The sequence below is a fragment of the Barbus barbus genome, assembly GCF_936440315.1.
Source record: "Barbus barbus genome assembly, chromosome: 30".
Classification (NCBI taxonomy): domain Eukaryota; kingdom Metazoa; phylum Chordata; class Actinopteri; order Cypriniformes; family Cyprinidae; genus Barbus; species Barbus barbus.
Window position 1 is genome coordinate 8,683,148 of NC_136758.1, and position 12,244 is coordinate 8,695,391.

Here is a 12,244-nt window from a genome sequence, read left to right on the forward strand (position 1 = left end):
GCGGTACACGGTGTCCGTCTCTCCTCAGTACCCTCAGGAGATCGGTCTGCCAACCCTGCCACGTTTGGTGTTCCAGGGCGCAGCGATCTCCAGCGAGCATACATCCCAGTTTCTTCTGCCCGGAAACGTAGGGCACCGAGCTAGCTGCTCTGATTGCACCAGAGGCCAGTTTCAGGAGGCTGGTTCCCTTAGCAGGGGGTTTGTGAGGTTTGCTTTGGGGGCAAAGCATACCAATATCGGTTCTTCCCCTCGAAACGGTAGAGCTCCGTTGGGACAGTCTGTGAGTGGTAGGCCCCAGGTGAGCCTCCTTATAAAATCTCAGCGTGTGGAGTGTAGCAGGCCTCCTCTCGGTTCTAGAGAGTCATCATGCTGAGGCCTCTGTTCTAGAGCCTGAACGTTTCCGCGAGTGTCACAGGTCTCCTCTCACTCAGAGCTCCGCTGGCGCAGGTTTGTGAGGGGTAGCTTACCTCTTCACAGGATACCTAGTGTACAGAGCATAGCAGACCTCCTCTCGTTCCAGAGATTCGTCAAGCTGAGGCCTCAGCTCCAAGAGCTCATCCTTTTGGTGAATGTCGTCAGGCCTCCTCTCACTCAGAGAGTTCAGAGGCCTCCGCTCGCCAGAGCTCCACTAGGAGGATGCCCAGTGTACAGAGTGTAGTAGGCCTTCTCTCAATCCGAGAATCGCCATGCTGAGGCCTCTGCTCCAAGAGCTCGGCTGTTTCGGCGAGTGTCGTCAGGCCTCCTCTCACTCAGAGAGTTTTAGAGGCCTCCGCTCGCCAGAGCTCTGCCTGGACAGTATCTGTGAGTAGTAGGCTCTAAGTGAGTCTCCTTACAAGACGTGTGGTGTGTGGAGGATAGTAGGCCTCCTCTCAATTCGAGAGTCGTCATCCTGAGGCCTCCGCTCCAAGAGCTCGACTGGTTGGTGAGTGTCGTCAGGCCTCTTCTCGCCTACAGAGAGTTTTAGAGGCCTCTGCTCACCAGAGCTCCGCTGGGGCAGCTATGTGAGTCGTAGGTGTACCTCCTCACAAAATGCCCAGTGTCTGGAGTTTTGCAGGCCTCCTCTCGAACCAGAGAGTCGTCATGCTGAGGCCTCCTCTCGCTCCAGTTTACGGAGTGTTGCAGGCCTCCTCTCGATTCAGAGAGTCGTCTTGCTGAGGCCTCCACTCCAAGAGCTCGGCTGTTTCGGCGAGTGTCGTCAGGCCTCCTCTTGCTCAGAGTAGTGTGAGTAGTAGGCTCTAAGTGAGTCTCCTTACAAGACGTCCAGTGTGTGGCGTGTAGAGGCCTCCTCTCATTTCGAGAGTCGTCATGCTGAGGCCTCTGCTCCGAGAGCTCGGCCGTTCGACGAGTGTTGTCAGGCCTCCTCTCGCTCAGAGAGTTCTAGAGGCCTCCGTTCGCCGGAGCACGAGGAAACTGTACACCCTGAAGTGGAAGTCTCACTTCATGGTGCGGAGGTTGCTAGCTCAACCCAGTCAACTGCCCAATTGGTACAGTTCTGGAGTTCGTGCAGGCCTGTTCCTCCGCAGGGTTAACCCACTCCACCCTGAAGGTCTACGTGGTGGCTTTACCGGCCTACCGCGCACCTCTTGGTGGCCAATCAGTGGGTAGACACCCCAAAGTTACATGTTTCCTCCAGAGGCTGAGGCCTCCGGCCAGGGAGTATTGGTGGATACAGGATGCTATAGCCTCGAGTCCTCTGCTCTCCCCTTTCCTAGGGATCAAGACTCATTTCTCAGAAGTTGGCCTTCAGGACGAAGGCCCTGCCCACTTTAGCCACTTGTGGCCTTTTTCTCTCGCCCTAGCTGTGCTCCATCCACACTAGGCAGGGATTTGTCTGTCTGGCAGTGTAGGTATCTCGTTCCCCTAGCGTCTTTGGTCGCAGCTCGAGTTCCTGAAGAGGAACGTCTTAAGTTACATATGTAACCCCAGTTCCTCGAGGGAACGAGACGCTGTATCTCGAATCCATACTTCCGGCATCCCTGTGAGCGGTTGCTTCATTCCTGAAGCTGACGCTGGTTCCACCGCACATGCTTTTATGCTTCCTGGCCATTACATTACCCGTCCATGACGTCTTGCCCATACTTTGGACAGATTACACTTGTATCAGAGCATGGTCACGCTGAAGGCGTTCCCCTAGCGTCTTTGGACGCAGCGTCTCGTTCCCTCGAGGAACTGGGGTTACATACATAACATAAGACGTTTTCTCAACTTGTTTTTGCAGGAAATTTTTGAGTTTTCTCAACTTTTTGTTGCATAAACTGAAAACAACTAGTTGAGAAAACTCAAAAATGTCCTGAGACTGTTTGCCTTAAACTGTTAAGTTCTCAACTTTAGATTTTTTACAGTGTTGAACTGCACCGAATCTGTCAGAACACCTACTGAAACAACAAATGACTCACTTGATACGATCACTGAATTGTAAGTTTGATGCCAATGCATCATTTATTTAAAATAGCCTTTAGCCTGCACTTGATATGCCACCAAGAAAGCAAAAATATATTGTCTATCTATAAATTATTTTAATTTCTTAGCTATATATTTTATTCTATTATCTTAATCTGTACCCTATACGTCACACTCATGTGTTTGTTTATGGTTGTCATAATTTTTAACTTAATATATCCTTTTGATAATGCAAATTTATTAGCAGGCTTATCCAATGTAATATGACAAGCAAAATAACAGAGAGAGAGTGTGAGAGAACTAAAAATGATTTTTTTTCTCCTCTCATGTTTGTAACGGAACGGGCCGGACACAGAGGTAAGTGAAATCACAAGGTGTTTATTTACAGGGTGAACAGCAAATAGCAATAGTGCGGATTCTTCGGACTTGGTGAGTGTCAATTCGTGAGGTTAAAGTAGTAGGAATGTCAATCACAATCAGTCTCTCTGTCTTGACAGATCCTGGAGTTTGGTAGCGTCAGAGAGGCAGAGACATCCGAGGATTCAACAAAGCCACCGGGGACAGACGAGGAGGAGGACTGGAAGAGGACAAGGTAGAAGGTAAGTAAGGACAGGTAAGCAATCGCAGGTAGTTATACTCAGCTTAACGGGAAGCAGAGATGGTCCATGGAGTAATCCTGATATCGGACTTTGCAGTGCTTGTCACGTCACTTCAAGATCGGACAATCTAGTGAGCTGAGGGAAGTGCTTTTATGTGGCTGGTGATAATGAGGTGCAGGTGCCGGTGATGATTGGAGATAAGCAGGTGACAGTGATGAGTGACGGGGAAGACGGGCCATTCTGTGACAATGTTTCACTTCAAAGTGTTTTTGGTGGGTCTTGAGATTCTATTTCTGTGGGTTCTAGCAAGAGAAGTTTGGAGCTCCTGGGTTATAGAACTAGTGTGCTATTACCAAATCTTCTGACAACATATGACAGCTTTGTGTGAGGAACAGACCGATCATTTTGTTGCTGAAACTCTTTCGCTCTGCCAACTCTTATATCACCTTATATCATATATCATTCGCATTACCACATAATTCTTATCATAATTTTTGGGTGATCTATTACTTTAAGACAATTTTAACATAAATATACATTTAAATCAGCCAAATAACTTACTGTAGATACTGTCAAGCAAATCATTTTATATATTAATAATAAACCAGAACACTGTGACAAGTATATGTGAACTGAGTGCAGTCAATGCTTAACCCCATAACTGTCACCTGCCCGTATAGTTAAATACGGGTTAAAAAGATCCCAAAGTCACAGTCCAGCCTCTCAACAACTCTTCTCTACTGTCTGCGTCTCAAAATACAAACACTTCACACACTCTCTCACTGTGCTTGTCATGGTTGTCATGGTAATTTCCAATGCCCTGCTTCCAACACATTGCAGACTTTCTAAAAATAATGATCTCTAGTCTGTATTGTTTTTATTATTATTGCGCCTTTTTATCTCTGTCTCTCTCCCACTCTCCCACTGTCTCTCAATTTTACACTTTATTTAGCTTTTAGGGCAGATATAGTACAAGTGTTTGTGGCTTCTATTCTTTGGTATTCTTAGAAATATTCATAATTATATATCTGGAATCATATAAATTTCAAATAGGAACCTCATAAATAAAATAAAAAAAATACTCAAATGGTGTTATATAGCAGTGGTGGATAGACGCTTATTTTTGTGGAGGCACAGTTTTTGCGTCTTATATGTGAGGCAGAATGTGCCTAGGTTTGACAGTCAGCCTTCAAGACATTTACAATAATACAGTTTAATTGAATCCACAAACCCAGTGAGCAGCTCTCGCTTCTGGAGTTTTGCTCCATCTCATCCACTCTGACAATGTCACATCAGAGAGTGCAAAGGCGTGAACAGTATTTCTTCATAACCTTCTGATTATTGGAACTGGGACATTGTGAAAAATAACATAAGACAAAAGCTATTTCTTTTTTCTTCAAGCCAGTGTGCCAGTGTTATATAAGGATCATCTTCAAGAAACAGTGTCCTCATGACTTACAGTTGATATAATTAATACGATTTAATTTAACTTTGTTACATGAATTGGTTTAGATTTAACTCTGCAAAAGAAAAATAAGGAAATTATTAGAATTTGACCTGAGTCATGCCTTAAAGGGATAGTTCACCCAAAAATGAAAATTCTGTCATTAATTACTCTCATGTTGTTCCAAACCTTCAGAACACTAATGAAGAATTTTTGGATGAATTCTGAGAGCTTTCTGACCCTGCATAGACTGTAACACAACTGAAACATTCAAGGCTCGGACACGTAGTAAGGACATAGTTATAATAGTCCATGTGACATCAGTGGTTCAACCGTAATTTAAGAAGCTACGAGAATACGTTTTGTGCGCAAAGAAAACAAAAATAACGACTTAATTCAACAATGTCTTCTCTTCCGTGTCAGTCTTCAATGTGTGTTCATGAGAGTACCATGGCATATGCGTATGGTGCTGCTGAAGCAGGAACAGCCAGAGAAGAAATTGTTGAAAGAAGTCGATATTTTTGTTTTCTTTGCACACAAAAAGTATTCTCGTAGCTTCATAAAATTAAGGCTGAACCACTGATGTCACATGGACTAATTTAATGATGTCCTTACTACCTTTCTGGGCCTTGAATGCGTCAGTTCCCTTGCTGTCTCTGGAGGGTCAGAAAGCTCTCAGATTTCTTAAAAAAATACCTTAATTTGTGTTCTAAAGATGAATGAAGGCCTTACGGGTTTGGAACAACATGAGGGTGAATAATTAATGCCAGAATGATCATTTTTGGGTGAGCTATCCTTTTAACTGTCTATATTTTAGTTTATTGATTTATGCATTTTCTGAAGAATGCTTTTTGTTTTTTTCCAATTTCAAAACAACGGGTTGTAAGAGAGCACTTTTTTCAATCACATGAACTAAGAGAAACCTTGGTTTGATCTAAACCAAGGTTTCTCTTCAGGTTTATGTCTTCAACTCTTCAACAGTTCAACTCTATTACCGTGTGGACAAAACTGTATACTGACTGCAAATAATGTGGCATGGTGCAATGATATGTGCAATCCCATTATTAAACATTATTAGACTTAACCCTAAAAAATTAAACATGAAATGTAGTAGGGTCGAAAGAAACATGGTTTAAAAGAAAATTTAATGGTTTAAAAGAAAAGTTTATTGTGATTATAAAAATATGATTTCCAAACTTATTAATAATGGTAGAAATAATGTTGTTTTTTTTACAGTTTGGACTTAGGGTCATTAAGAAAAATAGCTAAATCAGTTTTAGTCACAGCAAGGCTGAAACGACATATTTAGGATTCAGGGTCATTTAAGAATTAGCCATGTAAAAATGTCAATATACAGTATGTCCTTTAAAGTTAATGAAGCTCAGAAGTTATAATTTTTCCAAAACTCCTAATATTATAAATATGACAAAGAGATCTATAGAGATAAAAAATGTGGAAATGGAAACTCCATACACTAATTTCCAGCAAAGACCCATATGCAAGATCTTTATTTCTGTCCTTTATTACAAATAAGCTTTCAACATATGTTTACATAGAGCCTGATCCAGATTCTAGTTTGATTGGTGACTGGCTGAGGAAAGGAAAAAGGATGTACAGTGTAATTGAAATATAACTTTTTGGTTGCTGAGGAGCCAGGTCATAACATCGCTGTTTAATATCAGCTGCTTCAGTGAGGTAGACATTGAGACAATTCAGTCACAGAATATCAAGAGAAAAAGCACAGAAGCAAACACTACACACACACACAACACTTCAATGGCCAATAAACATCAACTTTCACTTGAAAATGTTATAACCATTGCATCTTCATAAAAGAGTTTTGATACTAATAAACTAATCATTCCATAAAGACAGACATCTTAAAGGTTATTGGAAAGCCATTAGGTGGTACATACGTATTCAGAAAAAGAGAACAGTCTCAAAGAGAGAAAAAAATATATACATTTTACACAAAAAGTATAATAGTGCACCATTGAGCAATACATAAAATTAAATAATCAATCCACATACAACTAAATATACAGAAAAGGCTAGTAGGTATTGTCATATAAAGTAACATGTAAAATGTAACATACCAGCAGTTTCAATATCTGTGACAGTCCTACGCACTTTGAAATACTTGGCCTGAAGCATTTAATTCAATGTAGAAATATCTCATATAAAGAGGACAACATTTCTACAAAGCTATTGAATAGCAGCAAAAAGGTTATCATCGCTTTTAACATTTTTCTATAGCTCATAATTATGACAACAAATATTCTTATCTTAGATAAGAGTGTGTATGTTCTTAACTTACAAGGTTGTAATAAGCCAACTAATGCAATTTACTATTTTTTAAAAAATATTCACAAAAATTGCTAACAAAAATTGTGAAATAAAATTCTTATTTATAGCTAACACCCACTGGACCGGGTCATTTAGCATAAAGACTTTTTGAATATTTACAATTGTAAATAGGAGAACAAATCATCTAGTCACTATGATATAACAGTCACTTTATATGAAGTAACAGTCTACACAAGTCTTTTGTAAGTAAGCCTTGGAGTAGAGTGCGTTGAGTATAATCCCATACAATGGAAATGTAAACGTATGACATGGCACAGGTTCATAAATTAACAGTCTAAAAATCCCAAAAGCTATTTCGAATGTAACAGTTCTCGTCATTTACTTTCATCGCCAGAAATACTGTTAATGGCTGAAAAATGTGACAAACAACATTTCACATGAACATTTGGATGGTGTCAAAAAATCATGGCTACTGATTGCTTATTGTCTTTGATATTTGGACCATATTGCCAAATACTACTATGTTCATGCTCAGATATCTTACTGAACATGACTAAACTTACAGTAAACTTAAACTACACACAGCACAGGCAAGAGTATTTATTCTGTGTAATTTAGGGTTAAATTGTAGTGGCTTTAAAGGCCTTCATCTAAATTGATTCCAAGAGGCATCAGAATAAAACTTTTTCAAGTTGACCAAGCTCACATGTGCATAGTCAAACCTGTTTTACGCTCACATGAAACATCAATACATCAAGACAGTCATTTAAGATAGTTTGAGGAAATACATTTAGTCATTACTATATGTACTTAGTACTGTATGTACAAAGCAAATTTTGCTTTTGAAGTTTCAACCATAAACTATCAATGTCCTTCACTCTTAATAAGCATACTTCAACCTCATAGGCTTCATTATCTACAATCTCAGTCTGCAGTTAGACCAAGATACCAAAGTTAGGACTGTTCAGTGAGCCAAAATACAACTCAGCTGAACTGATTTTCCCTATGGTGGTCCCATATCCAAGCCCCTCTTTGAAAGGATTTTTGAGAAGTTAGTTTGTGACCTCCAGAGTGTTCTAGTGTGAATCTCACATCTACGTCCTTCTCAGTTGGACTTATGTTCGCCATTCTTAGCCCAGCCTCTGGTCATGGCTGATACCACGATGCTGTACATATTGAGCCAAGCCTGGCGCAGCGGTGTCGTGTAAGCCGGACCCAGGCTGGACTGAAGCATATAGAGCAGGGACTCTCCAACCACCTAACATGTGAACATGTGAAAGAACCCAGTTAATCAATCAGTGGTCTGAAAAATCACTGTGACTCTCCCCGAAGATCACTGTCAATCTCATTGTCATCTTTGACGTTTGAGTGTTACAGATGTAATTTCAGTCATCATAACTAAACCATGTATGCAAAGTGTACTCACAGTAAAGGACTGAGTCTTCACCCCAACTGCCTGGTGCTTCCTGCCCAAGTTCAACAAGAAATCCTCCAATGCATGTAGGTCATCAAGATGGCTCACAGCTGCATCGATCACTAACATCACCTGGACAAATATACAGTCTGTCTTGAGTTGGGTTTAGATGGCTGTAAACTCAGAAGTTGGGTCAAAATTAGTCAATAGAAAGAATCATTATGGCCTAAATCAGGGATGTCCAAGCCTGGAAAGTCACCACCTGCAGAGTTTAGCTTCATCCTGTTCCAACACACCTGTTTGGATGTCTCGCTAGTTCAGGTGTGTTTATTTGGGGTTAGAGCTAAACTCTGCAGGAACAGGGTCCTCCAGGACAGGATTGGACACTCTGGTCCTAAATGAACCATGTGGCTTTATGGTGCAACAAACAACCAAACATATCAACACATAACTTTTTACATATAATGGGCGCAAATGCAGCTTTCAGGCAATTTTGCTGTATGTGGGGGGAATAGTATTAAAATGTCCATCTAGACACTCTCCTCTTTGCGAGGAACCAACTTTTCAGTTACCGGCCCATTGACTACTTAACTAACAATGCCACACCATGACTGTTTCTAAGTTCTAAGAATGCAAAGAACAGCCTTGCGCTCTCATGAAGACTGGTCTTGTCTAGTCTCAGCCTCAGACGTCACTTCCACCATCTGATTGGTTGAATTCTACAGAATTTCCATGAGATGTGCGTTCCACCTGGAAACAAAGATGCCGTGGCTCCAAACCCCCTCATGGAGGAACAAAGCCGTCGTGTTTCTAACTGTGATCAGTGCTTATCGGGATCAACTAAAGATTTATATGAAAGTATATGAAATATGTAAAGTTTGTGGCATTGACTCTTTCAAATGTGTCCAAGAAGTTTACACAAAGGTCTGTTAATGTCAGGACATTTCCACGCCCAAAACATGACGTGGCACAAAACGAAACATGATTGGTTGCTTTACCTGTCAGTCATATGGCCTCTTGGGCATTCCTTGGCCATTCAAAGCGGCCAAGGTTCCCAGAACTTCTGCCGTCATTCCAAAGGTTTGGCTATGCGAGACTAGGTCTTGCCAGGCTACCTTAAAAGAACTCGAATGGATACGAGGATACAAAATGCATCTTTTGCATATGCATATGATGTTATCTTGTTGCTCAACTGACCGCCCCAACTCATATTAAGTAGTAGCACAATTTAATGCGCAATAATTGAAACATTTACTTAGTTATTTTTTACATTAATAACTGTGTTTATTAAAAATCTCCAATGGTTTGCCGGTATTAAGATTCTAAATATGCCAATAAAATGCCAATAAATGTGCTTTCTCCATGTCTGTATCTCTTTATTAAAATTACGCCAGAAAAAACAATAAATGTTTACTTTCACAAGCCGTCATTTGTTTGCAAGCTTGCAGAGGGAATGTCTAGTCTTGAAGAAGAACCCAAAAAGTTTAAAACCTACAGACTTGTCATCTTCTGCCGTATCCTTGGTACTTATGTTGTTTTGTTTTAGTTTTTTTTTAATTGAAATTGAACATTGGCAGTTGATGATGTAGAGCGAGAATACAAGGGCGCAAGGTAGCATAAGAAAATGTATTGAGAAACTGCCCAAAAGTAAGTTCCTGTACTTTTACTCTACCAGTTGTTGTACAGTTGACCTCTGGGCTCACCTTGGTGACATGCTCGAGGAACGCTGGGCTGGAGAGACATTCAGGTGCAACCCCACAGTTTGTGCTGTAGCTGAAGAGAGTAAGCAGTGCTGGATCCAGCTCAAATAACCTAACAAGAAATGTTACATTTAATCAGGCAGCACTACAAAGCAGTTCATTGACATGGATCTTCAACCACAATTTCTTATTTCACATTTCTTAACAAGAAGGCTAATTAAATGAGGTAATTTAAGCCATTTAATGTTGAACAGAACAATGCATGTCCTTTTTTCTTTGTAGCTTAAATCCCCTTTTCTTTCAAAGAAAGTCACTTTTATCCTTTATGCTGAGTTTGAAAAGCTCAGGAAATACTCAGGAAAGTGATACTTGGTAGCATCTTTCTTCTGAGAAGGTGATTCTGATGAAAATGATCTTGCTGCTCCCTGTCGCCAAGCAACAAGTCAAGCCTCTAACTGAGCTACGGTTAGAGGAACAGACAGTGGGAGACTGATGGAGAATTTTTGATGGATTTAAAGAGATTACGCTTTAGATTGTTTATTAAATTGCTATACCTTCATGATGAGTACAATCTTTAGTTATGGAATGTAAGGGCACTCCATTTTAATTGTCAATTATTGCATGTACTAAGTGCTATTTATTTGCAAACATTTTTAAAAATGTATTTACTTTAAGAATAGTTAATTATTTAAAATGCATTATTCATTACTTAATATAATTTTTTTCATTAAATTCCTATTTTGGACAAATCCATTTGTCCCACAAAAGCAGCGTATATCTACATGATCCGCACAGCTCTACTTGCAACTTTCTAAATAAACATGCAGACTAAATTAAATACGATTATCCCTTGCTGCAAAAGAGTTTTAGCCAGCATGCATTGAGATTGATATATTACCTCGTGAACATAACAATTCCATGTGGCACCTTGTTCTTCCCCAGACTCTCCCAGCTGTCCCGGATCAGACCTTTATCTTTTTCAGAGAGTTTCTCCATTGTGACTCTCAGTAATGCTGTGTTACCCGGTCGTCTTTCAATGGTGTGGCATCAAAATGTCTTCGTCCGTTTAAAGTAGGACCTCCCAAATTCCCATTTCCAGACTTCCAGAGATCAGTCTTCAGGTATGACCCCCCTGTGAAGTGCCAACATTGCATATCATTTCCCAAGGACAAATGCATGAGGGTCTATAGGTTCAAATACATTTCATTTACAGTCTATTTGCAATGCACTGAAATCAATTTTGCTGCAAATGCTTTCCAACAGATGCTTCATGCACTCAAGAAACCTAACTTAGCCCTGACTTTATGGTCACAACAAACAGAGTGAAGCTGACGTACCGTTCCTTCACTGCTCTAGAGGTGACCTTCTTCTCTCACTTGCTTCGTCTGTCTTTCTCTGGCATTAGGATTTCTGTTTGTTCACTGCGAATATGTATATGTCAAGCCTGCTATCCTTGTGTTTGCTCTCTCTCTCTTTCTTTGTCTCACTCTCTCTCTTTTCCTCTTTGCTCCCCCCGCTCTCTCACACACATGCAAACACTCACTCACTTTCTCTCTCTTTATCTCTCCCTCTATCTGCTCCCTCTCCCCTCTCTGCTGCATGTAACCTCATAGATGCTGCTTGATGTGCATTCAAACTAGGATGAGGAAACCTTATTGACAATCTCCTGCATTTCAAAAAGAAACTTACAAATATTTCAATGTATGTTTTTTTATTCAGTCGTACTGTAAATGTCCTAAAAGCTCTCACCCATGTGTGCTTATATATGGACTGTAAATAAGGACAGAATGGAAATATCTCTAATCTTCGCTGCTCCTAGTAATAGCACATGTTACGAGCCATAGCTCCTCCTACAGGTGAGAGTCTGGCCTTCAACAAAATAACAACACCTTCAGGCACTTCTGTATGCATATATAATCAAAGAACACATTCAAGAACTCATTTGAATAGGCTGTTTTGTAAATGAGTGAACGAACATAAATACTTAAAGTGCTTATGTTTTCAAATAATGGCAAGGCATCATAAATAAATCTTACCAAACAAGTCCAGAATGAAGTTGGTATTCATACTCATAGACAGTTAAATCAACTGCGTCACAGAATTCTGCTTAAAAGCTTCTCTTCATTCTTTAAATAAAGATGCCATTTAGAACCAATAAGAATTATATAACCATCAGAGAACATTTCAAGTTCCATGAAAAAGTTTTTTGAAAACAATATGTGTACTTGTGTGTTACTGTATATAGAACCAAAACCATCAGAAGAAATTATGAAACCTATAATGTATCTATATCTATCTAAAGTTTCTCCATAGATCCCTACAATTTAACAAATGGTTCTTCTGAACATAAACTACTGTTCAAAAGTTTGGGGTTAGTAGA

The 12,244-nt window shown here is 40.2% G+C and overlaps 1 protein-coding gene across 1 annotated transcript; it reads right to left on the minus strand.

Annotated features, from left to right (window-relative positions):
* Nucleotides 1–7,855: 7,855 nt before the first annotated feature.
* Nucleotides 7,856–10,860, minus strand: LOC306850171 (neuroglobin-like; the record flags this gene model as incomplete). The annotated part of the gene is made up of 4 exons (XM_079385646.1): nucleotides 7,856–8,008; nucleotides 8,177–8,296; nucleotides 9,868–9,976; nucleotides 10,763–10,860. 4 exons carry the CDS (start codon nucleotides 10,858–10,860, stop codon nucleotides 7,856–7,858), a joined length of 480 nt encoding a protein of 159 aa, XP_079241772.1.
* Nucleotides 10,861–12,244: the final 1,384 nt, after the last annotated feature.